Source organism: Culicoides brevitarsis, chromosome 1, assembly GCF_036172545.1.
Source record: "Culicoides brevitarsis isolate CSIRO-B50_1 chromosome 1, AGI_CSIRO_Cbre_v1, whole genome shotgun sequence".
NCBI lineage: Eukaryota > Metazoa > Arthropoda > Insecta > Diptera > Ceratopogonidae > Culicoides > Culicoides brevitarsis.
This window is the reverse complement of record NC_087085.1, coordinates 28,776,702-28,803,926: the sequence shown is the minus strand read 5'-3', so window position 1 is coordinate 28,803,926 and position 27,225 is coordinate 28,776,702. Positions and strand designations below refer to the sequence as shown.

General features: G+C 26.6%; 1 protein-coding gene and 1 long non-coding RNA gene across 3 annotated transcripts; both read left to right on the top strand.

Annotated features, from left to right (window-relative positions):
* Positions 1–22,965: 22,965 nt before the first annotated feature.
* LOC134836174 (uncharacterized) lies at positions 22,966–23,599 on the top strand. The gene is made up of 3 exons (XM_063851430.1): positions 22,966–23,051; positions 23,112–23,166; positions 23,217–23,599. The coding sequence occupies exons 1-3, from the start codon at positions 23,000–23,002 to the stop codon at positions 23,512–23,514; spliced, it is 405 nt and encodes a 134-aa protein (XP_063707500.1). The 5' UTR covers positions 22,966–22,999; the 3' UTR covers positions 23,515–23,599.
* A 25-nt stretch (positions 23,600–23,624) lies between these two features.
* Positions 23,625–26,187, top strand: LOC134836178 (uncharacterized). Of its 2 annotated transcripts, none has more exons than XR_010162262.1 (5): positions 23,625–23,796; positions 23,848–23,917; positions 25,137–25,876; positions 25,953–26,022; positions 26,087–26,187. It is a non-coding gene; the product is annotated as an uncharacterized LOC134836178 (long non-coding RNA). The 2 variants fall into 2 exon arrangements; XR_010162261.1 differs by having other exon boundaries at positions 25,944–26,022.
* Positions 26,188–27,225: the final 1,038 nt, after the last annotated feature.

The window sequence follows — 27,225 nt, the reverse complement described above, 5'->3', positions numbered from 1 at the left end:
CATTTTTCACAATGCACACATTTTATTTATTTTTTCACTTATTCTTTTCGTGCCATAACCACGAACACTCTCTTTTTAAAAACAAATTTAATGCTCGCTGTTCTCTTTTTGTATGTTTTCTCAAAAATTCGCCACGTTTATTTTATTTGGTGCAAAAGAGCATTTTATTATTAAATTTGGCAACACTTTTTGTAATGGAAATTTTTCAGGCTTCTTTCTGTATTTATTTTCCATTGAATTCATGCAAAAAATAACATTTTAGACTGATGCTACATTGTTATGATTTTTTTTGTGTGTGTGTGTTGCTAAAACGAGGCGCTGCATGAACGACATTACATTTTCGATCTCAAAGGAATTAACTTTCGTTCATTTCAATTTTTTTTTTGTAACTTTGCTACACAAAGTCTGTCCAAAGGCAACAAAAAAGAAGAATAAACGAACTTTTACGATCGAATAAAATGTTTCGTACGTGTAAATTTTTGAATTGCAAGTCTCCGGAGAGGTTGCACAAAAGTTTTAGTTTGTAACATTTTCCGATCCAAAAGTTTCAAATCAGATTCGAAATTTATTATTTTTTGGCAGTTGTCAACAACATTGCCGCTAATCACTTTACGCTATGAACTTAACAAGCCACACAAGTGTCGAATTTCAATAATAAACAATTCTTTATTGTATTTCGGGCAAAATTGCAGCAAGCTAATAAACTGGCATCGTTCCGCATTGTAATAATCGGCATTCAACAAATATTGATTTAGGATACGACAAAAGAGCTTGTTAACGCACGTTAAACAATTATGAAAAGTGTATCGAGAGTGCGGTCGATTCTGTTGTGCAATGTCAATAAATTCAGCGAGAGGTACTTGGCAGCGTAGTTTACACCAAAGTTTAATTAAAAATTTATGAGAGGCACATGTGAATGGAGTCGTTACGCAATAAATCACAGAAAGGCTTTTGTGTGCCGTTCACTCTTAATCTGGATTAACGGGAAATTTATTTAACTGTCGAATGTAGCTGTGAATGTTTTATAAGGTGCGACTCGGTCAAAAGTGAAATTCAGTGAGCAATGATGACGTGTAACGGTGCACTTTTGATTCAATTGGACTGAGGTAAATTTTTAAAAAAAAAAAAAAAACTTAATATTCGATACAAAATCTTTGGAAAAAATGATACTAATTGACTCAAAAGTTTTTTTTTTTTTTTTGATAAAAATATTCGAAAAAATTGGTTCCTTTTGGATATAAATAATAAATTACAAATAAAATAAAATTAATTAATAAAACAAAAATATTACAAAATTTCGTAGTCTTCTCAATTTCTTTTGAAATTCTTAAAAATGTTTTTAAAAAAATCTTAGAAAATCTAAAAAAAAATTTAAAAATTATTTTTAAAAAAAATTTGAATTATTGATTTAAAAATTTATATAAAATTTTAAATAATTTATTTAATAAAAAATTTATTAAAAATCATAAAAAATTTTAGATTTTTCAGAAAAAAAATAAGTTAAAAATATTAATCTAAAATGTTTTAAAAAAATATTTTTTTTTTGCTAAAATTTTAAAATGAAAAAAATTTTTTAAAAAAAATTTATATTTTAATCAAAAAAATTTTTTTTTTAAAAATTAAATTAAAAAAATATTTTTCAATTTAATTTTTAATAAAAAATTTAAAAAAAAAAATTTACGGTAGTTATTTTTTATTAAATTCTACATTTTTTATTTGAATTAAATTTTCAAAGAAATAATTTTTTTTTAATTTTTCTAAATTTTATATTTAAGCTTAATATTCCATTACTTTGCAATTTTTAAAAAATTTCTTCATTTTTAAAATTAAAAAATTGAAAAATTAAACGCAAGAAATTTAATTAAAAAAAAATTCTAAAAATAAGATAATAAAAATAATCCTAAATTAAGTTAATTTTATACATTTTTTAAGTAATTCTACAAATTTTAGTTTCTAAATTATAAAATTTCCCCATTTTTCTTAATTTAAAAAAATTCAATATTTTTCAATTTATGAGAGAAAAAATTTCCCATAAATAAAGGTTGAATTTCTTTTTTTTCCATGTGACATTAAATTAATTTATTAAAATCTAAAAAATGAGTTAATTTTAATTAATAAATAAAGAACAGTTTAAATTCATTTAAAGTAAAAATTTTCTTAAATTCTTATAAAAGTTGAACAATCTATTTTACGCTAGTAGCTCTAACAAAAACTTCTACCTTAAAATCATCGAACACGTGTAAAAATTCCTTTGTATTCAAAAAAAGATTGTCACACGTGTCATCATTGTCGACATATCCTTATTAAACTTTTAATTAACTTCATAAATATTTTCCTTTCCAGTCTACTTCCTCGCAAAAAAAAACACAAATTACGATCGACAACCTTTCAATAAGCCAGAGAGAAAAAAAATTCACATAAATAAAGAGTTGAATTGTCTTTTTTTTACCATGTGACAGTCATTTATTCTGTCAGCACAGGTGGAAGGAAAAAAAATTGAATTTCTTTCATTAAATCACAAAAGCAAACGAGAACATGTTAAACGATAAATGGATAGATGAATGACAAAAAGGGGTGACAAGTCTCAAGTTCAAGCATCACTTCAACATAAAAGATCTCATCTCATCACATCCTTATCCTTATCTACGTTGTCATCTATACCTACATACCTTTTTCCATGAATTGAAGGTAAAACGCAGCTGATAAAAAAAAGTACACACTCACTTTACTTACAACAAGAAGAGGTCTCTTCAAACTTTGATATCGTTCTCTAAACGAGGGAATATATAAATTCTCATCTGTGGCACGATGACGACGACTAACACGACGCATATGGGGGATATTTGACAACATGTCGTGTATAAAGCCTAGGATAATGTGGTGGATGTTAGAAAATAATGTTTTCCTTTATTTTTTATTCCAATTTTGCATCGGATCGTCGTCGTTGCCGCCGCCGCTTGCGATTCAGTGAGACGTTATACGAAAATAGAACTATTATTATTATTTTGCAAATATTATTAGAGTGGCTGCAAAGTCCTCGATCGCTGCAAGGAACGATTTCTGAGACAACCTCATTCCGAACATCTCTCGTACGAGCGAGAAGCGAAAGGAAAAATTGCAATATGATGGCATATGGTTGGGAAATTTATGTAGCTCATTTAATGAAAACAAGCTGACATTTATTAGAGAAATAATGGTATGCATTTATTAGAGTCAAACGGATCAGATTGGTTTTGAATGTGGCGTTAATATGACGGGCAACGATGACATGCTTGAGAGAGATGTCGATGCAATATTTCTTTTAAGAAGTCATAAAATGAGGTAGAAGTGAGATTCAATCACGTCATTGTCGTCACGAGAAGTAAATAAAAGTCTTATCAGCAATTGTTGATCGCAATTACTCATACCTTCCTGCTTACCTGAGAAAAAAAGTACAATTACATGAAAGACTTTTAGGATGAAAAAAGGCTTGAGCGTATTTTTGTTCATGTAAAAAAAAAGTTTGACGTTTAACTGAAATATTAAGTTTAATTGTAATATTTTTAATTTTTTTATTGCAGAATCGATAAAGAAGAAGATATCTTTTGCTTATATTTTTCAAAAAAGCAGCCGAAACTTTCTATATGGAAAGCCAAGCAAAGGTAGGTTATATCAAGTCTATACAAGTATCAGAAGACTTGCTATGGAAGTAGGCATGTGTTTGCCATTAAGGAAGACATTGGTAAAGTAACGGACAGTCCTCGGAACATGAGTATTAGAGATACAGTTTAAGCGTTGCAAGAACAGCAGTTTCGAAGACTTGATGTCGTTTTTATTGTAAGTTTTAATATTCGATAATCAAAGCTCAAGGAGCCTTAAAAAACGTCAGAACAATTGATGCAAATATTTCGTAGCTTTTCTGGGCCACATTTCGTGCGTTTGATTTCTTCAGACGGTATAAGAACTTTAAAAGAACTTGGAGTCACCTATATTGAGTATTATATTCGGTTTGCCGAGATAAAATTGTCATATGTTAAAAATGTTCAATACTGATGAAGATCTCCAAGCAATTTTTTTATGAATGTGTTTCGAACAACTGCTCTGCATCTAAAAAATTGCTACTTTACTTTAATTCATTTCATTCTTTGTTTCAAATGTTCAACATAAGAAAATATGCTGTAGATGAGATCTGATGGATTTCGATAGGATTCAATTTTCCAAGGGCGGATCCAGGGGAGGGGCATGGGGGGTATTTGTCCCCCCCCCTTTCAGCACAAAATATATTAAAAATAACAAAAATACCAAAAAATTGACAAAAAAGACCCGAAAATTGAAAAAAGACAATTTTTTGCTGATTTGCCCCCCCCCCCTCTTTCAGCTCGAAATGTACTAAAAATTGCAAAAAATGACAAAAAAAACAATTTTTTATTTTTTTGCCCCCCCCCCTTCAGAGCTCCCTGGATCCGCCCTTGAATCTTTCACTTGTGCTTCCAAAAGTTGTTAGAAATAAGATTTCGTAAAGATTTTCGTTTCAGCTGATCCTCTGTATCCCGTTGGGTACATATTTCAGTTTAATTTAGCATGATCAGTAAGGACAGACAGACAATACTCAAACCAGCAAATAGCACAAAATTTCTCAAAAATTCCTTTGATTAAACTTGAGGCAGTTTTAGCCGACAAAACTTTTGCAATACCAGCTCGGAGGTAAAATGTAATCCAATAAAAGCCACTTTGCCACTCCACAATTCTCTTTCATCAAATTCACCGAAAAAAAAGGTACTCACCGTAATGGGAAGCCGCAAAATAGAAAAGTTTAACTATAAAATTTTACATAAATTGAATAAGTTGATCAATGTGTGCGGTATCGTTTCATTTTATTGCAGCATCGCTCATATCGACTCAACGGTAAAAATGTAACTGATTCCATTGAGCAGGTAACATGTAAAATCAGATTGATGAAGGTAATTTACGAGACTCAACCAATACTCACATTGAAGTAGTAGCAATAATAAGTGAATCCAAAAACCTGTGAAATTAAATTATTTTATCATCATCTGTCTGGTAGGCCGGTCTAATGCTGCTTTATTTAACCATATTTATCGTACTACATTCATCTGACAGTAAGAAGAAAATACATTTGTGTGAATTTACTTTTTTTTTTCTAGAAAATCAAAGCTTTAACTAATAATATGCATGGCAAGAGTCAGTGATGCGTGAAATATTGTTATCATCCATGGCCTTGGTCAAACAAGGAAAAATGAATCCATTTGGAAGACTTTCTAAATTACTTTTTTTTTGAGGAGTTTTTCGTTAGAAAAAAGAGACTGGAACATAATGGATTTTTTATTGTATTACCATGCAAACCAAGTTGATGAGCAAGATAAATTTTAGGAGGAGGGAAAATAAGAAAATTAATATCATTTGTCGTCTCTTGAGTTTTTTTTTCGTTGTTTGACAACGTAGTTAGTGGTGAGACTAATTATTGGATATTTTTTCTTGAAATAGATTTTTCGTGTGGATTTTTGTTTTGTCTTGTTCTTTAGTCTTGGTTTTTTTTCGATCAAGCTTTAACTTTTTTGTTAAGTTTTTTTTTTGGATCACAAAATATGTGAAATCTTAGTATTTGTGCTCTGTGGAAATATTCAAAAATGTTTTAGGCCGCTCCAAAAAAAAAATCAAAAATGAAGTGCAAAATTTTTGAAAATAAAATGGGGGGAGGCAAAATAAAAAAAAATACTATACAAAATGACAAAGTTTTTAACTACAGGGTGTCCCGTTTCGTTTTAGGGTACTATTTTGATATCATTTTGGACCATTTTGAGCCATTCTGAACCATTCTACTGTTTTGAATTTTTTTAAGCCATTTTGAACCATTTTGGTACATTTTCGACCATTTTCATATCATTTTCGATTTGCCATTTTGGACCATTTTGAACCATTTAAAACCATTTTTAATTATTTTAATTTATTTTTGTATTTTTTAAGCCATTTTGACACATTTAGGCCTTTTTTGAATTATTATTTAATATTTTGGGTAATTACTTGCCATTTTTGCCCTTTTTGTATCTTTTATCATCCATTTCATATTCATGCAAAATCAAAATTTTTAGAGGTAATTTTTGACTTAACAGGTAGCAAAAATCTTCGAACTGGACTTAATTTTTTAAAGAAAATCCATGAAATCTAAATTTTTCGACACTTTATGCTCTTGTTGATTAAAACTAAGTTAATTTGATATGTTTTACGAATCGTTGAAATAGAAGAAATTATCTAATAAATTGAGTATAATTTGAAAAAGTTTTGATAACGTTTTCAAGCATCATATTTTAACAAAACTTTTTATTTTTGATCCTTATTCAATCCTTATTCAGATCATTCAATATCTTTTTAAAAAACAAATTGTACCATTACACAACTGAGAAAATTTAAAAAAAAATTTCTCATACATGCCAATGTATCGAAGTTAGAAAAAAGTGAAAAAATATGTTTTTTAAAGAAAAATTTCAAAAAATATTGAAAAATCATGAAAATTTTGACTTCATGGGTTTTCTTTTAAAAATCAAGTCCAATTCGATGATTTTTGCTTCCTGTGAAGTCAAATACTACCTCTAAAAATTTTGATTTTGAATGCATATGAAATGGATGATAAAAGATACAAAAAGGGCAATAATGGCAAGTAATTACCCAAAATATTAAATAAAAATTCAAAAAAGACCTAAATGTGTCAAAATGGCTCAAAAAGTTCAAAAATAAATTAAAATAATTAAAAATGGTTTTAAATGGTTCAAAATGGTCCAAAATGGCAAATCGAAAATGATATGAAAATGGTCGAAAATGTACCAAAATGGTTCAAAATGGCTTAAAATAATTCAAAACAGCAGAATGGTTCAGAATGGCTCAAAATGGTCCAAAATGATATCAAAATAGTACCCTAAAACGAAACGGGACACCCTGTATTTTAAAAAAATTTGAAAAATTATGAAAATACACCTTAAAACGGGCATATTTGATGAAATTTTTAACTTTTTTTTGTCCCATTGAATTTTCGAATTCTAAAATTTAATTTTTACAAAAAATTAAAAAAAAAATCGAAATTTTTTTTACAGGACATAATTTTTAAAAATTAATTAATTAAATTAATTTTTACTTTTAAATAATTAATTACAAAAATTATTAAATAAAAATTATTTTAAAAATAAAAAATTAATAATAATAAAAAATAAAATAAATAAAAAAATAAATAATAATAATAAAAAAAATTAATTTTATTAAATGTAAAATTGTAGCTCAATAAATTTTATAACTCAATTCAATACAAATAAAAATTATTTTTTATTACATTTTTTTTATAAATTTAACCCAAAATTAAAAGATAATTGCAATATTGATGAACTTTATGATTACAAACGATTCGTAAATTTGACGTTTAATTAATACGTGAAAAAATATTTTTTTCATTTAAAAAAAAATCGAATGTGTCACTCACGATAAGGTTAAAGCACATTCATCCCAGAAAACAAAACGTTCATTATTCTCTTCTCAACTGCACTGCGCTCGATTTTTTTCTTCTTCAATTTATTTTCCATTTCTGATGCGAATTGTTTGCAAAAAATAACATTTCAATCATCTTTTGCGACAGTCGCTGACAGCAGAAAAAAATTATTAAATGAGATTTCATGCAAAAAGGAAAGTGCACAATAAGAGAAGCGGAAAAATATCACAATTTATTCATTTGATAATTGCTTGTCTACACAAAGCGACGTTTCGTTATTAGTCTCGTCATATTCACAGCTTCCTCTCTTGCAATATTTTTTTTTGTTCTCGCAAGTTTTTTATTCTTCAGAATTATTCAGGTGGAGAAAAGTTTTTCATTGTTTCAAGACTAATTTTTGAATCGTTGGTTCAATTATTTTTTTGCAGTAAAAAAAACGAGAAAAGACGAGAAAACGATGATAATAAACTTGTATCATCAAACATTTAGAATTATCCGAGATGTTTAACGAAAGAGAAATTCAATTATTTTTAGATTAAAAATAAAATGAGATGGAAATGGGATAAACTGCAATAAGAAATTCTCTTTTTTAAAGCATTTAACAATTTGTGTAAACAAAAATTTAATTCGTATTTACTCATTGAAACACTTTTGAATTGCGTTTTAAATTGGATTATATTTCTCATTTCACCATTTTTCAGCACTTTTCGTAAACAAGCAAAATGGTAAAGGAAAGTTTATCTGAAAAAAATAACGAGAGGAAGAAAATGCATTTTCGCATTAAAATTACGAAAATTCAGTGAGACGTTTTCTCGCAATAAATCAATTGAATTAAATTGTTTGTTGTTTGTTTCTTCGATTCTGGGAAAATCTTTAGTGACGCATTTAATTGAATTTCTGCCTCGATTACACAATTAAACTCGATAAAATCGCTTTTAAGACGTTTTTCCATCAAGGAGAAATTCTTTATCACAAATGGCAACTTCAAATTTCAACTCACCTGAAAATCTGCTGTGTTTGTCTGCCTTTCGATGATTGAAAATTAAGAGAAACCTTAATGAAATTTATTGAAAATTAAGAGAAATCTTAACAAAATTAACTGAAAAAAATTATTTAAGTTATTTTGAATTAATGAAAATATTTAATAATTTTAAAAAATAATTAAATTCAATTAAATAAAGTTTAAAATTTATTTTTATTAATGATTCATATTTTAATAAATTATTTTTATTTAATTTAATTGTAAATTATTTTAATTTAATTTATTATTTAATAAATTATTTGATTTAATAAATTAAATTAAATTGAATTAAATTAATAAATTAAAATAATTTTTTTACAAGATAATAAAAAATATGTTTTTTTTATGAATTTCTTATATTAAATTTAAAAATTTATTTAAATTTTTCATAAAAATTAATTTAATTGTAAAATCAAATTTATTTCTTTTAAATTTTTTTTTTAAATTTTTATCAAATTTATGTTAAAATACTTTAAATATCTGAAAAAAATATTTTTACACCTCTGAATTGAATTTTGCGATAAATCTTCAAATGACGGATATTATTTGTTTCACACATTTGCTCAAACTTGAGTAAATAAATCAAAAAAGCATTTTGGTGTTTCAATATTTGCCACTTCTTATCATTCGCTACTCAAACAAGACACACGAATTTTGATCGAGTATTTTGTTGTTGTTGTTTTTGGGATAACAATAGAGTTTATCTTTTTTAGCCAAAAAGAACAAAAAAAAGAATGTTACAAAAATAAAAGGGATCGCCGATAAAAAAAGGAGCAAGGAGAAACCAAAACAATTTTTATCGGTTTTTGTTTCGTTGTTTAAAAAAAGGATGTTTTCGAATAATTAACCAATTTTTTTCTTCCTTCACATTCGTTTGCTTGTTGTTTGTTTAAAGTTCATTGATTTTTTTTTTGTTTTTGATAAAAATGGCTAGACCGGTTTTTATTGTCAGGTCTGTCTGTATCAGATTATTTTTTTTGGAAAGAAAAACTTTTTCAAAGAAGGATTGACGTTATCCAAAAACTATTGATTTAAATTTACAGAGCAGCAAAGTTTCGTATAAATTGTTTTGATATTTTTTATCGAATGTAAACAAAAAAAAGTTGGGGTACTTCTTGATATTTTCGTCAAAAAATTTATTTTATTTAAAAAAAAAGTTGAGAGAAGAATTTTTTTTTGTATCTCGAGATCGAAAAACCTCAGATCTGGTAAAATCAAGATTCTGAAGAAATTTTAATTTTTTTTCAAGTTTGCTTTAAAAAAAAAGATTAATTTTCATAGAATATTTAAAAAAAAATTTTATAATAATTAAAATAAATAAATAAAAATTTAGATAAATTCATAAAAAGGTAAAAAATTATAATTTTAAATCCACAAAATAAAATAAAAATAAATTAGCTTGAAAAAAATTTTTTCTAAATAATTTAAAAATTGTTTTTTTTATCCTCAGAATTTTTGTTTGTTTGATAATTAAATAACGCGCTTAAATTATTTCGTATTAAAAAAAAGTATTTCAATCTACTTTTTAATTGTTCTATTAAACGAAGGAAAAAAATCGCTTTGAAAATGTTAAACAAACAAAAGTTGTTTGATCCTAACACTCTCTTCTATTGAAACATTGTTCTAAATCCTGCAACAAACAAAAGAAGTTGATACTACGTCTGTTTGAATGAAAAGGTTAATCCCACGTTAGTTGTTGGACTTTCCATTCTCTTGAACGGCTTAATCCATTCTCATTCAGATTTGTGGCATTTGACAACCAAAAAGGCAAAAAATAACACATTTTGTGGCCTCTGATTAATGCTTCCTATCTATTGTTTTCTTTTTCCTTTTGCCATTGAGCGGTCACTGACATTAGATAAAAATTCCGTTTCGTGTTTTGGTTTCAGAAAAAAAGAACAATGAATTCAAAAAATGGAGACGACTGGTTTTTTTTAAATTTTACTTTTGTTTAAAGTGGTCCTGCAATTCTCGCTGTCAACTAAATTAAACAAAATGTCAATAAAGCATTAATGATATTAGTCGCGTATATTTGCTGGAACAATAAAGTGACAACCGAAAATGATTCCGATTTGTAAACTCGTCGAAATTTCTATTGTTTGTCAATGCGTGCTCCACTTTTGTGTCTCTCAAAATCAACAAAACAACAACAACGATAAAATCGATTATCTCTGGTTGACATTAACAAAAACCAATTATTTATTTTGTGTTACGTCATCCAATCTATTTCCTCCTCTCGTATAACTCTCACTTATCTAAAAAAAAATGGTTCTATTGTTGTGAGACAAAGATGCGCCGAGAGATAGCGAGGTGTTGGAGTTTCGCACCACTCAAGTATTTTTTTTTATACAGCATTTCGAAGGAAAAATTTGGTATTATTACTCAGGGATGGACGGTCAAATTATGCCAGGTTAAAAAAATTAAAAAACATTTGAAAAAAATAATAAACAAACCACGTGATTAAAAAAAATCAAATTAAAAATTCAAATGGTTACAAAAATTTACTAAACCACGTGGTTAAAAAATCAAATTAACCATGAGGTTTACGAATTAAATTAAACATTTAATTTAAACTAAAAAAAAAAACAATTTAAAAAAAGCCTAATAACTTTTAATATTAAACAGACCACGTGGTTAAAAAAATTAGAAATATATTCGTAACTTTAAAATTTTAATAAACCACGTGGTTTACAAAACCGAAATGCGTTTCAATCATTGGTTCTTATCCAAACTTCCACTCTTGATATATTATTTTATCTTTTTCAGTAGAATGAAAGTAGTGTCAAATCAATAATCAGTTTGTATCCCTCTCATTGATATATATCCTTGAACGGAAAGATCTGTTGTGTACGCCAACATTGACCTCATTCATTTTTTATGTCAGCATAGTTTAATATATTTGAAGAATGTTGCCTCGTCGCATTATCGTAAAAGAAACGTAAAATGACAGAGCGAAAGACAATTCCAATTTGCGAACGTAAATAGTGCTCGACCGATCCTAAAATAACAAATGAGCATTTATTCATTCTCTTGTTATTCATTCATGATCACATTAATCGCAAAAGAAGACGTAATTTATTTGTAGTGCGATCTTCGCATTATTTTGCACAGACAGACAAGATAAAGTCTTGACATGACACCAATAAACTTGCATTGTACTATTATACTGTTAAAAAGATACAAAATACAGAAAAAAATACACAAAAACAGTCAATTGAGTGAATACAAGTTAGCTTCCTAATCGGAAACCTTTTTGCGACATTTTTTCTTTTCTTATCTACGTTTTTTTTTCTTTTTGCCGTCGACCCATTATTATTGTATTGAGTGTTTTTCTTTTTTTTCCTTCGATTTTTCTCTAAAGGCTTTTATAGGAAAAAAACTATTGAAGTAATCGTAAATGTGATTTAGGAGACAAAAGAGCATTTTGAACGTATGATAGGTTTGTAATCGTTAAATTTCTGGTTATTTTTTGATATGAAACCGTAATGAATTTGACGAAGAAAAAGAGTTTAATGTTCAGACCAATAAAAAAGGAAAGACAGAAATTAGATTGTTGAACAAAAAACACAGGAAAAGATGTTTGAAGTGCCTACTGATCGATTCAATTGTTCATGTCTCTTTGTAAAAAAAAGAAGGGATTCTAGTTCTAAGGCCTTAATAAGGCTCGAGTATTTCGGGTTCAATAGAATAAAGTGTAAATTTAGTTCAAATTTATTATTATCTATATGATATAGTAATAAAATTTGAAATTTAAGAAAATTTTTGTGTTTTCAAATTTTTGGAATCTAATAAATGCTTAAAAATATAAATATATTTTTTTAAATTTAAATGATTTTAAACTTTTTGTAGAAAAGTTTCCTAAATCTTAAATGAGACAAAAAAAAAGACTTTTTTTACCCTTACTCTTACTATTAACGGATTAAGACGGAAGTCTTAATTTTTGCTTTTTAACTAAAAATCTTTAACTTTTTGCTCTTCATTACCCTGTACAGGCTTTCTAGGTTTTTTTTGGTAGTTCTGGTATCCATATTGCGTTGATTGAATCATTTTTAAAAATAATTCCCTTGAACTTTGGATAGTACTCAGTATCGGGAATATCATCCATTTCATTTTGCACAAAATTAGCAATAATTTCTTGTATCGCTGGTGACAGGGTTTTACTATTATCTTCAAATTTAACTTGCACGAGGTATTCTGCTGTTTCGAAAGCTTGTTTTTTGGCCACATTGCCTGGAGCGTCTTCTGACAACGAACATTTAAAAGACGTCAACTTGCTATTAGTACTATCCATCTTTTTGTTATTACCCAAATTAAATTTGCCTATACCTTCTGTGATGGGTGTCGTGCCGGATGCTGACTGATTGGAGGTATTTCCTGCTGTACTAGTTTTCGCGTCTCCTTTTACCATTCTTTCAGTAGACTTCGATTTTAGTAATGATTTTCTTCTTGTCACCGGCATGAGTATCGCCAAAAAAGTGAGGGAAAAAAAGTTGCTTACCATAGCACTCTGAGTGTAAAACTTATAAAGAAGTGGTCTGTCGCTCATAATTAAATTTTCCTTTCATTAGTAGACTTTCGTAAATAAGACTTTTCGTATTGTGATCATCATAAGCTGAAAAGACGACAAATTGAGTCATGAGTGTAAATAGGTTATACTTAATAGATAAAGCTATAAGTATCAATGATCCATCATAAATATGAAGAACCAACAAAGCAAGTTAAAACTTTTGGTTTCCACGAATTTCTTTTGACATCTAGAGTATTGGGAATAAAGTTCACGGAGGCTTGTCTATATCATATTGTTGCCTAAAAATGATATTTTTGTATTAAAAGCATTTAAATAACAGTATCTAAACTTGGAAAAAAAATACTAAAATTCAAAACTTACCTCAGCATAGTTTTTTCTTGCTCGAGCTTCAGAGATCGAGCAAAATTAAAACCTCCATTCCAACACTTCAAATAATGGTCGCACTAATATTAATGGCGATAGTTCGTAGAAACAATAAAAAGTTTCAATTTTATTGTCTTTTCATTATATCGCTTTGTCCCACACTGAGTACCATTACTACTTAGCTGAGAGTAAGGACAAATAAATGAAGGAACATAAAATTAGTGTTGATTGATTGATTTTTTATCTGCATCTTCTACCTTGATCAATAGCTTACCTTTCCATTTTAATAGCAAATTAATGATTAATGATTTGGAAAAACGCAAACCTTGAATTAGTATTGCCCCAATAATTGCTTGTAAATATGTCGAATCAATTCTAACAATTAATACATTCCTCCAGGAAATAAATGACACTGATTATCGCTGACGACGATGATTTAAATCAATCCCCTTTTGCCTTTGGGCATCAGATAAATGTGAAAATGTATTAAATCCGGTGATCCTGTTTGTCGTTTTAGTGTAACTGATTCCGATATATTTTTTCCGTTTTTCCTGCAGAATTTATTGGGAATTCATTGAAAATTATTTGTAAATCCTTTAAAATCCCCTTCGAGTGTTTTTCACCAGAAAAATGCTATAAAAATGATAAACTTTATCTTCTTCGTCGTCTTCGTTGGCGTTTCTAAAGTGTCAGCCAGCATCTATTTGCAATAAATCACTAATGATATCTTAAACAACATTTTATTTGCACCGCAAGGGACACTCAATTGAACACAGATTTATATTCACTCTGCCTCGTTAAATAGTGTTCGTTATGTAAATTTTTCTCTCTTTCATAGACACACAAAAAAAGTCTATCTCGTTTACGATGTTTCAATCTCCATCAATTTAGTGGTAAAAAAAAGTATCCTCTTTAATCATTTTATTTGTATTTTGTCACAGTACATTTGTTAGTGCCACAATTTGCTCATTTTTTTTTCGTCTATTGTTATATCTGTCCGTTTGTTTCATGTTAATGGCACATGAAATTTTATTTGAATACAAGCAAAAATAAATGTCAAACAATGGACATGAACAACAGATCTGTTTGTTGTTAACATCGAGCGAATGGGATTTTTTTTTCGATGTCAAAAAGTAACAAAAGAATAGTTATCGTGGATTACAATAAATGGCACGGATCGTGCTGATGATTATTCAATCAAAAAGTTATCATCAGACAAGTTGGTTGGTCAGCAGGTTTGATGATTGATATTTAGTTCAAACAAGCTTTGTTAATTTTCGTATTAGAAAAAAAGATTAAAAAAAACTGCGTTTTCAGTAATTTCCTATATTTTGCTTCAATTTTTCTTTTTTTATTTTAGAATTTTAATTAGGTATGAAAATGATTTTTATTTAATTTTTGAAGAACTTTTAAATTTTTATTTTAAATCTCTTTTGATTTTTTTTATTTTACTATACTATACTATAATTTATATAAATAATTATTTTTATTTTTAAAAAACTTATAAAAATTATTTAACTTTATTAAGTTTTGGCCTCTCATGCTTTTTTCTTTTGCTTAAATTTTAAATTTTAAATAATTGAGGTTTAACTTTATGAACTTTCTCGAAGCTTCTATGAAGGAACATTCTATAAGTTTCTAAAATATTTCAAAAAATATATCAAAAAATATAAATCATTTTTTATAAAAAATATAAAAAAAATTTTAAAGCTCATCAAATTAAAATTGAAAAATTTAATTAATTATTTTTTTTTATATTTTTATAATTGTTAATATTTTTAATTTATTAATATAATTTATTTAATATAAATTAATTATTTAATTTAATTTATTTTATATAAATTATATTAATAATTTTAAAAAAATCAAAAAAAAAAATTAATAAATCAAATTTTTCTATTTTGATTATATTTGATGAGCTTTAATTTTTTTTAAATAATTTTATAAAAAATTATTTATAGAAATTCATACAATTTTTTAAAAAATTATGGTAATCTAAAAAAAATAAAAAGAGAAATTAAATTTAAAACAAAAATTTTAAAGTTTAAATTGAAAATTAAATAAATAAATTTTAGTTTTAATTTTTAAAAAAAATATTAATCAAATTTTTCAATTTTTAAAACTTTAAAAATTATAGAAATTCATAGAATTTTTTAACTGATATTTTAAAAAATTTTAATTTTAATTTTTTTTAATTTGTTTTTTTTTTTTTTTTTTTAAAATAAATTATCATGAATTTACGAATTTTAAAAGATATCCCTTTAAAAAGTCAACCAAATAATGTCAATCTTTTATCAAACCAGAAAAAAACCATTCTAGTTTTTTTTTCATAATTTTACTAAAACGGAAAGTCTCAATATTGAAAATTAATGTTTTTGCATATCCTGTCCGTTCCGTTGGCTCTCTATTGTTGTCATTTCCCATTACTTTTATTATTATTATTTTATCATAATATATACGGCAAAAAAATGTCCAATCTATTTTTGTAGCTCGTCGTGTGTCCCTCGTGCCATCGTTGTCATAGGCGAGGTATGAATAGCAAATAAAAACAATGCTGCCGCATAAAAATCCTGTAAACAATGATATTTTTTTTTGTTTTGTTGGTCACAATGGGAGACGATGGCGAAAAAAAAATCTGACTAATGTTTATATACAACGACTCGACTCGTTATTTATATGGGTATTTATTCGATGTTAACAATGCAAAGCCCAATTGTGGCGCACTGGTTGCCATTTCTGCCAACATTGAACGCATTGCAAAAGGCACAAATATTATTTTAGGCAGTGTTTGTGTTGATTTATGCGAGAATGGTGGCGTGAGAAGGGATTTCAAATTCGATGATAAGAATTTTATATATTTTAAGAGCATTCGATTTTTATTTTATTTTATTTTTTTTTAAATCGCCGGTGGAAAAAAATTGTTGGCAAAAAATCCGGAAGAGGAAAATTAATGAATAAAGATTATTTTTTTTGTGACCTTTTTTTGTAACTGCACTTTTTTATTTTTTAAATAAAAAAATGGTAAAAAGGAAACAAAAACAATGTCAAGTCCAAGGTGAAAAAAGTCATTAAAATCCACTCATTAAAATTTCTAAAAAAAAAAAATTAACGACAATTTCTTTCCACCCTCGACGTAACTTTTTACAAATAAAAATTATTAAAAATTTATTTCTTTTATTATTATCTTGCATTTTTATGACTTTTTGCAATTTTATTATAACAAGAAATATTCATGAGTGTGTCGACGGCATGGCAGCGCAATATTAACTTTTACAACATTTTATGTAAAAATCTGGCGCGGATTTTCTCGCAGCAAGAGATAAAAATTAAATTAAATTTTTAAATCCATAACTCAATGTTAAAAGAACATTACACATTTCTCTCGTTCTCTGTGTCGTTTCATACATGTAAGTTGCTGCCACGTTACAAAGACTAAACTTTTACAATTATTGTCACGTGTTTTCAATTTTCATCTCATAATTATTGTCATATTGTATTATTAAATCTGTGTCGTTCGCTTTTTCTCCCACGTTATCCGGATTCGTTGCCAAAAATTAAAAAAAAAGTTGGAAGATAAAAATTCCTTCGAAAAAAAAAATCTTTTTCCATTTCGACAAATCGTAATTTTCTCGTCGACATTTGGAAGTGACGGAAATTTTTTAGTTTTAAAGTTGAAATATTTCCATTGAAAAAAAAAACTAAAAGTGTGTCAAGGAGAAACGAAATTTTATGAAAAATCAGTGTTTCAAGTAAATGAACATCAGTCACATGCTCGGTCGTCAATGATTTCCTATTTAAATGTCAAACAGCAATAAATCTTCTGGAAAACCCATACATCAATCTATTTGAGCGCCATGGCAATTGGTATGCAAGGCAGTCTCTTGCAACTGAGAGGAAGAGGAAAAATGGCAACTCATCATTCAAATATAGATCCGCAAAATATGGTGAATTCAAATTAAGAAATTTTTCCCGGTGACGATGATGTTCATCGTTCATGATGATGAAAGGAAGAAAAAAATTGTAATCCAGCAGACAAAAGTGTGCATAATGCTTTTCTTGCCGCGTTCCATTTTCGATAAAGCTACATGTGGTTCGTATAAAATTTCTTTTATTTTTCAATTTTTTTTTTCGTTATATGAGTCTCGAATATCGCATCGCCTAAATGGAAATTAAATTATGGAACAGCACGTGCAAGTATCTCCGCTTACTTTGCTCCGTTATTGTGTGGCGAGACCACAGCTTGACGGCTTTCAAAATGAAAATCATTTACTTATGTTCTGGTTCTGTGTAGCTCATCATGTTGGTTTTCGAATATTTTTGATGGTAAAATAATTTTTTGCTTTGGTTTGTCTGTCTGAAAAATAAAAAAAAATTAATTTTAATTTTAATTTTAATTTTAATTTTAATTTTAATTTTAATTTTAATTTTAATTTTAATTTTAATTTTAATTTTAATTTTAATTTTAATTTTAATTTTAATTTTAATTTTAATTTTAATTTTAATTTTAATTTTAATTTTAATTTTAATTTTAATTTTAATTTTAATTTTAATTTTAATTTTAATTTTAATTTTAATTTTAATTTTAATTTTAATTTTAATTTTAATTTTAATTTTAATTTTAATTTTAATTTTAATTTTAATTTTAATTTTAATTTTAATTTTAATTTTAATTTTAATTTTAATTTTAATTTTAATTTTAATTTTAATTTTAATTTTAATTTTAATTTTAATTTTAATTTTAATTTTAATTTTAATTTTAATTTTAATTTTAATTTTAATTTTAATTTTAATTTTAATTTTAATTTTAATTTTAATTTTAATTTTAATTTTAATTTTAATTTTAATTTTAATTTTAATTTTAATTTTAATTTTAATTTTAATTTTAATTTTAATTTTAATTTTAATTTTAATTTTAATTTTAATTTTAATTTTAATTTTAATTTTAATTTTAATTTTAATTTTAATTTTAATTTTAATTTTAATTTCTTTGTCGATTTTATGTTTTTAAGTGTAATTAATTTTTGATAATTTTTAAGTAAAATTTGGTAATTTTAATTTTAATTTTAATTTCACTCAAATTTAAAAATTATACATGCATTTGGCCGACGTTTAATTTTCGCAATTTTAATGTTTAATTTCTATTTTAACCACAACTAAAAAAAAGTATTTTTTAGTTAAAAGGCTTACTATTTTAATTTTTTCCAAATTTTAAGTGGCCACAAATGGGTTAATTTTAATTTTAATTTTAATTTTAATTTTAATTTTAATTTTAATTTTAATTTTAATTTTAATTTTAATTTTAATTTTAATTTTAATTTTAATTTTAATTTTAATTTTAATTTTAATTTTAATTTTAATTTTAATTTTAATTTTAATTTTAATTTTAATTTTAATTTTAATTTTAATTTTAATTTTAATTTTAATTTTAATTTTAATTTTAATTTTAATTTTAATTTTAATTTTAATTTTAATTTTAATTTTAATTTTAATTTTAATTTACTTAATTTTTAACCGCGTACCCATTGGTAGTTCCGAGAGAGACCATTGCAATTTTAATTTTATTTTAATTTTAATTTTAATTTTAATTTTAATTTTAATTTTAATTTTAATTTTAATTTTAATAATTTTAATTTTAATTTTTAATTTTAATTTTAATTTTAATTTTAATGTGCATTGGGTCTTCATAAAATTTTAATTTTAATTTTAATTTTAATTTTAATTTTAATTTTAATTTTAATTTTAATTTTAATTTTAATTTTAATTTTAATCCGCTTTTAATTTTAATTTTAATTTTAATTTTAATTTTAATTTTAATTTTAATTTTAATTTTAATTTTAATTTTAATTTTAATTTTAATTTTAATTTTAATTTTAATTTTAATTTTTAAATCCGCTTAAATGATTTTCATATTTCCTTATTTTCAGTCATCCATAGGGTGCTTCGACACAAAAAAACTGAAATACTTTTGAATATTGCCAAAAAAAATGTGTACATGTCTCTTCTTGACAGCGAGCATTGAAACAAGCAAAATACCACAAAAGAAAATGAATATTTAACGTTGTACTAATGGCTTTGTGCGGCGCGTGGTGCGTAACTGATGATGATGACGGCGGTAATGCGACCATTCTCTCATTATACACATTTTTCAACGAAGACAAAAAGGTTAAACAAGGCTAATGATGAAATGGGAAAATAATTATATTTACTCACAAACTAAATTATTTCGCCATAATACGAAATTTATTAATTTTTAACCGCAACACGGCATTATCTTGTCGAAACAATGTGAATATAATAATAATTATTTGGTCGGTTAATTAGGATTTTCGTAAAATCGAATCTGTCAAAGAAACACATTCAATTGTCGAAAATTCACCGGAAAAGCCGTTGCTGAAAAATGAGGTGCAAAATTAATTCTCATTTAAACGCTATTAATTAGATTAGACAAACCATTTATCTGGCCCGACTTCACCCACATTCGTTTCAGTTTAAATACCGACCATCCTCAACTAAAACAAAAATAGTTCTTATCGCAGAAATAAAGAAAGAAAAAAAAACTAAAACGTATTACAAATAAAATTTATTTTATCCAAAGCAAATATTGCTTCGCCAATTCTTCTGCATTCACTCCAAGTTGGCTTGCGAAGACTCACACGCTTTTGTTCATATATTCATGGGTGGTAATCGTGATGTAAATTCCATATTATACAAGAGAAAAGTACCTGCCTGCAGCTACTGGAACTGCTGAATAATGATTGTTGTTGGTGCAAACAACTCTATCCCTTTCAACATTGGATTTTGTCAAAAGAACCTTTGGAAGCAGAGTTTTGTTTGGTGAATAGAGCGGCGAAAGGGACAGAATATTGCACTGAAAACGAAAGATGTTTTTAAATTTAACTTGTACTCTCTTCGCTAGATGCTCACGTTATATTCTTCAGGTAAATTGGATATTATAACGAGTACTTTTGAAAAAATTTTTGACAAGGAAGATTTTGAAATCGATCTACTTTTTTTCAGAAAACTTTGAAGAACTTGTAAATTGTAGAAAAATTGTAATTGAGGGCAGCCTTGAAAAATTTTCCACTTTTGATGATATCTTTTGATTTAAATTGAAATAGGTAAGTGATTTTTAATTTTAACGAACTGTATAACGATTAAAAGCAATCAAAAGTTACTGTGCAAAAAGTTCTTAAACAAAAGTAAAATTAAATTATTTTAATTAAGTTTAACGAAGTGAGATTTTTTAAGTGAAATTCGTATTTTTACCCTTTTAAGGTTACAAACTGGCATTGGCATGACACGAAAAACATAATAAAATCAATTTAAAAGGATGATAGAAAGCATTATTCGGGCACAAATAATCCATTTGGCGTCAAAGAGCAGGAGATGGACCAACAGCAGAGTATGAAGCGAAGGCACATCTAACCCATGTTAGGGAAAAAGCATCATCATCAAATTGAAAGGACAAGAGTCAACTCCAAAATTGACAGTACGACTGAAATAATCCGAAGTGCATGATTAAATTTGTTTGCGTAGCCGAGATCTAAAATTCTTCTTAAGAAAAGCACAAAGAATGACGAGGCATGATTCCTGGCATAGAAATATTGAAGTTACGGAAGATTTTTTTAACACTTTATTCGATTGAACTTTGACCAACAAAAGTCTTTACAAGGACCCTGATATTCAATGAGTGGTTTTTTAAGGTCCATGTGAGTTTGACCTACCAAAATTTTTAACAGACATCTCCTTGACTTAATGAATCATCCATAATGTAGAATCGGTATATCAGTTTATTTTCTGAATATGAGGTCAATTTAAAAAAAAATAAGTCTAAAAAGTTAGAGGTCGAATACAAACTTCAGAAATGAGGTAAACAAACAAATTTGCCACAGCTAATTCAATTTTTTTTTTGTTTTCACCTCCTCATGTGGCAGATTATGCAATAAAAGATGCAGCTGAGTATTTGGCCACTTGAGTAAAATAAAAACGGATAAAAATGCTAACCTTCCCTCCTTTGCGTTTGTTTACGGCCCGAAATCTAGAATGGAAAATCGATTAAGTTGTCTTCTTCCCGTAAATTTATACATATTACCTTGCTTGCAGCCAACTTGAATCTCGAGCAAATCCTAACAAATAGTCCGTTCCAAAGTAATTAGACCAAATATAAATCTAATGAATTTCTAATTAACGGTGTCATTTATCACTTTTTCTTCCGCCTTATTCGTTGTTGTCATGGAAGACAGAAAAAAAGCTATTCGAACACATGTGGAGTTACTTCCTGTATCGCTCTCGCTCGCCGTGTGATCAAAAACACTTATTAACATTATTAATTTCTCCATGGCATTCATTTTTAATACTCGTGCATGACTAATAGGAGTTATCATTTATTTATGGTGCACAAAGTTAGTAGCACAACAATGGAAAAACTACAAGAAAAAAAATCCTCGGAAGACTGTTAGACGTCGCTTTATGAGAAGTAATTAAATGAAACATAACATAAATCAGATAAGGCTATTAATTTTATCTTAATTATTGTGCTGGCATACAATTTATTAGCATTTAATGAACAAGGTGTCAGATAAAGTTTACGGCAGCCGAGGCAAAAATATAAATAAATTAATGGAAAACTTTTCTATATGCGCTTTTTTTGTAGTTTTATGGGAATAAAAATATCGAGATGAAGAAGAATAGTTTTAATGTCTGTAGATGAATATTCAGGCGATTCTAATATATTGGTTGAACTAGTTTTCATGGAAAGTTTTATTGTCATATGCAGACAAATTTGTTTGTCATGAGTTCGGCTAATTAAAGAGATTTTCTATTCAGAAATCCATTGAACTTTAGCTTATGACGAATTTTGAAATAAATTAATGAAGGTCTGCATTGCAAATCTGTTCGATATTCTGAAAATATATCTATTGTATTGAATATATCTAAATGTAAGTATTGGTACTTGGCAGTTTTTTTGTGAAGAAATCATAAAAATGAAAATCTAAGAAAAATTTTGAATCATGACAAATTTAACTATTTTAAGACCACAAGTTTTAGAAAACATTTTGAAAATTTTTTTTTTTACTTTAAGGCCGCTCCAAATGAAACTCAATAGTTTTGTTCAAAGTTTTTGAAATAAAAATTGGGGGGGGGGGATTTTTTATAAAAATTATTTTTAAAAGAAAATTTTATGTTGAAATACGATTTTTAATACAAAAATTACTAAAAATTGAAAAATTTTCCTAAAAGTTTTATGAAAAATTCAAAAAAGACAGTGAATTACAGCTCTTACTTATTTTACCAGTTCTTACGAAATATATTTCTGTTCAATAAAGACAGAAATGCCAATAATGTCATCAACAAAGTGTCGTAAAAGTTTAGGGTTAATGAACAGAAAAAGCTGTTCTAGATTTCAAATAAATTTTTTTGACATACTTTAAAAGTTTTCTTCTAAATTTGCCTTCACTTTTAATATTGTTCAATTGTCATCTAAAATATTTAAAATTTCTCAATTTTATAGTTCACTAATAATGTAAAGAATTCCGCTAAAATTCTTTTGTATCTTAATATAAAGCACTTTGCAAAAAGTAAAAGACATCAGTCAAAGAAAAAGTTTTAAGAAAAAATGAAGCTTTTGGTATTTTTGTTCTCCTTTGTAGTCTTAGCTGCAATTCCAGGTAATTTTCTTTCAAATTTTAATTTTCATTAAAAAAATTAATTCTTAAAAAATTTTACAGCATCTGAAGGCGGACAATGTTTCAATGAAATGTCTTACCAAGTGGAGTGTAAAGGGTATGAACATTTTTCGCCTCTAAAAATGAAATTAATTTCTTATCTTTCAGATGTTTCTGCAATGAAAATGGAGAAAAAGTGTGTCACACTGGCTGTGAAAATTCTTTCTTGTATTCCAAAGGAGACGAATCTTTCTTAAAAACCGTCACTCAACTTAAATGCAATTCCGATTTCGCATTTACACTAAACTGCTTGCACTGTTCTTGCTCGAAAGCCGGGTCCGTTAACTGCAAAGCCATCGAAAACTGCACTGTTGAAGATGAAACAAAATTAAAACTCACTGTATTTCCCCAAGGTGGACTTAAAATCAAATCCGAAACAAAACCTTGGAAAGGTCTTTTCTTGTAAAAACCCAAGATGAATAAATTTGGTTCATTAATCAACGAAATAAAAATGCAATAAACGTCATCGTTGATAACGAAATGCTGTCTAGTCGAGATAAGTTTAGATTTATTTTGTGATTTTAGTTCACCGGTAGCGCTACACTGAGCAAAAACTCTCATCTAAAAACATTTTTCGTTCTTGTTCTTGATTGACATTTGTGATCTCTGATAAGAAATTGTCGCGCAATGAAACGAGTTGCGGTGTTGTTTTTCGTTATTTTGGTTTGTTGTGAAATTTATGTTCAAGGTACTTTTTTTACGAAATATTTTATTAGCATTTAATGAAATCTCTTGATAGCATCCGAAAACAGAGTGCTGGAGCCGAATACATGTGTTGCTGGAACCACTTGGAGTGATGGATGCAATACGTGAGTGTGAAAAATCATTGTCAAAATGAAAATTGTATTAATTGAACAAATGAATCGAACAGGGCTTCAAAGTTTATTAAGTCAAAGGTTAAAACTATTTGATTTGTGACTTAAGCTAAAGTATGTTTCTGTTAAGTTAACTTAAGTCGAATTCATTGCCTTATTTTCAGAAAAAAATTAAAAATTTTTATAAATATTTTTAAAAACTTAGATCCAAAAAATTTTTGATTTATTTCCTAAAACTTAAGCTTATGTCAAAACTTTTTTTTACTTTTTAATCTTAAGTCTCTTAAGTTTTTTTTTAATTTGCCGTAATGTAGATAATTCTTATGGAAAAAAATAATCCGTTCTATTAACGAGGTTTTAAAATTCGTTCTATTGACATTTTTACGTACAACTTTTGAACTTTTAACGAAATTTCGAAATTTTTCAATATTTTTTACAAATTTTTTGAGAATGAATAATTTTAATTAGTTTTTATTAATTTATTTTTTGATTTTATGAAAAATAGTTTAAATTTTTTCTAAATATTTAAAAAAAAATCAATCAATTAATGGAAAAATATTGTTCTATTAACTTCAAAATTGATGTTTTATTAATTACTAGCATTTTTTGTAGTATATGTTCCATATACTACTTTGTTTTTGGTGCACAAAAAGGCCCATTTCGTGATACCCTATCGAGAAAACGTCGAAAAATTGTCAGAATCAAAGGCGGTAAGGTGCTAAAAGATAGTAAACTTTTCAAAGAATTCGAATTTAGGCAAAAAATTTCCCGGCTTGAACAAAAAAATCTCGAGCCCAGGCCTCAAAGTTGGGAAAAATGGCAAAAAAAAACGACATTCCTTGTTTTCATAGCCGAAAAATTTTTTTTTCAAAATTTTCATTTTTTTATATAGCTTTTTTTTTCAAAAAGTTTTTAAAAAAAAATTTTTCAAATTTTTTTTCGTTTCTTTTTCAAATTTTTTTTTTCAAAATATTTTTTTTTGTTAATTAATTTTTTTAATTTGTTTAAAGTTGTTAATGCATCGACTCGGTACACAAACGGGTTATGTAACAAATATATACTACAATTCAAATTTGCTTTGCTAATTCAAGGTACTTGAATTTGTAACGGATTTTTTTCCATAAGAATTTTCTACACTACGGTAGTTTGAGTCAAAAATTGTTTAAGCTCTTGTTCAGTTTTAAATTATTTTTTTATGAAAAAAATATTTTAGATGTTCCTGCTATGAAGGCGGCAGAAGTGCGTGCACTTTGATGGCTTGTTTAGACTTAAGTGAACTTCAAAAGGACAAAGTTGTAAAGAAGCGATCAACAGAAGAATGCGAGCCAGGAACAAAATTCTATCGTGAATGTAACAGATGCGTTTGCACACCTTCTGGAAAAGCTGCTTGTACAAAAAAGAGATGCTTTTATTAATTTTCTTTTTAATTTTTTGAAACATAAATAAAAATAAGTTTGATAAAAATATTTTTTTTTCTGTCATATTTTTTTGGAGTGATCAGATTAAAACTTAATTTATTTATTTATTTAAAATTTATTTATTTTATTTTATTTATTCATATTTGTACAATTTTTGTTACGGACTAAATAATCTACTGTAACGCCAGGGAGGTGGCTTCTAACAAATTAATTCAATTTACAATGTTGTCGGAGCAAGATTTAATTTTTTAACTGTTTTAATTTATTTATGAGAGGAAAATCTCCAGAATATATTTATTTAGAATTTTTGACAAAACAGAATTAAAAACTTGACAAACCAGTTTTCAATAACAAAAACTAACATAAATATATGTATAACTGAATTTCATATAAATAAACCAAATAAATCCGTCCTGACCACAGTCAACAATCAAAATTCTTCAAAAAAACATCTCAAAAATAATCATGAAACTTTTTTGGTACCTAACATTTGCTATCTTAGCAGTTTTGGTCTTGGGAACAAGAGCGGAAGAAGGTAAGAAAACTATAAAAAAAAAGTTAAACATCAGATTTTTAAGATTTTTTTTATTCCAAATTTGAAGAATATAAAGAAATCTCCGCACCTCCTCCAGAAGACCAACCGTGCGAACATAATACAACTTGGAAAGTAGAATGCAATGAGTAAGTTTTAACTTTTTTTTTATTTTTCCAAAATTGTTTATAGTAATTTTTATTATATGCTTAGATGTGTTTGTAGAAATGGAATGGCAATTTGCACTCGCCGTACATGTAAAGACGAAGAATAGGCCACAAAACAAAGTTTCAAAATAAATGCTTATAAAATTATTTTTTTGTTTATTATTTTTTTGGTAAATTTGCCATTTTTGGAGTAATTAAGTCAAAACTGAGTAAAAGGGCTTACTCAAACCTGTTTTTTATAAACGTTTTTGAACCAGAATTTTTTTATCGGTAATTTTTGGTAAAACCCAATTAAAAAGTAAGAACTTGACAAACTGGTTTGGAATAACCCAGATCGAATGATTTTAAATTTGATATAAATAAACGAAATAAATCTGTCTTGACCACAGTCATCAATCAAAAGTCTTGAAGTAAAATACTTTTAAAACAAGTCATCATGAAGTTCCTTTGGTACGTCCTCGTTGTCGTTTTAGCAATTTTTGCAATGTCATCAAGTGCGAAAGACGGTAAGACAGCACCCCAAAAGTTTAGACCAGGCTCAAAATCACTTCACAAAAATGTAGATCTAATAAGGCTTGACGAACCTCCGAAAAATCCACAAAATTGTACAATTGATACTACATGGGCAGTAGATTGCAATGTGTAAGTTCTGAATGGATTCAAAAAAAAAAAAAAAAAAATAAAATTAATTATTTTTTTAGATGTGTCTGTGTAAAGCCCGGATATCCATCTTGTACCTTAATAAAAGAATGTCTAATGATATAGAATTGTAATATTTTTTTTAGTGTTAAATAAATTTAAATTTTAACGGAATTTATTGACTTATAAAAAATCAAAACAGCAAGATTAAATTTTTTACTTAAGGTTTTATTTTTGAATTTAATTAAATATTTTGATCGTACTTAAAAAATTAGAAAAAAATAGTTTTTTTCTGAAAATATAATTGAGAATTTGTACTTTGAGAAAAAAAAAATAAAACCTTTATATAAAAAATAAAAAATGTAAATAAAAATCAAACTTTTGAAATTTTTTTCTATTTAAATAAAGCTCATAAATTTTTCTCTCAATTTAGGCCGTTCCAAATTTTTTTCGATGATTTGTCCCAAAAATTTTTTTTCGAAATGGGGGGAGGGGGCAAAATAAAAAAATTTTAAAATTTTTTAAAAAAAATCAAAACAGCAAGAT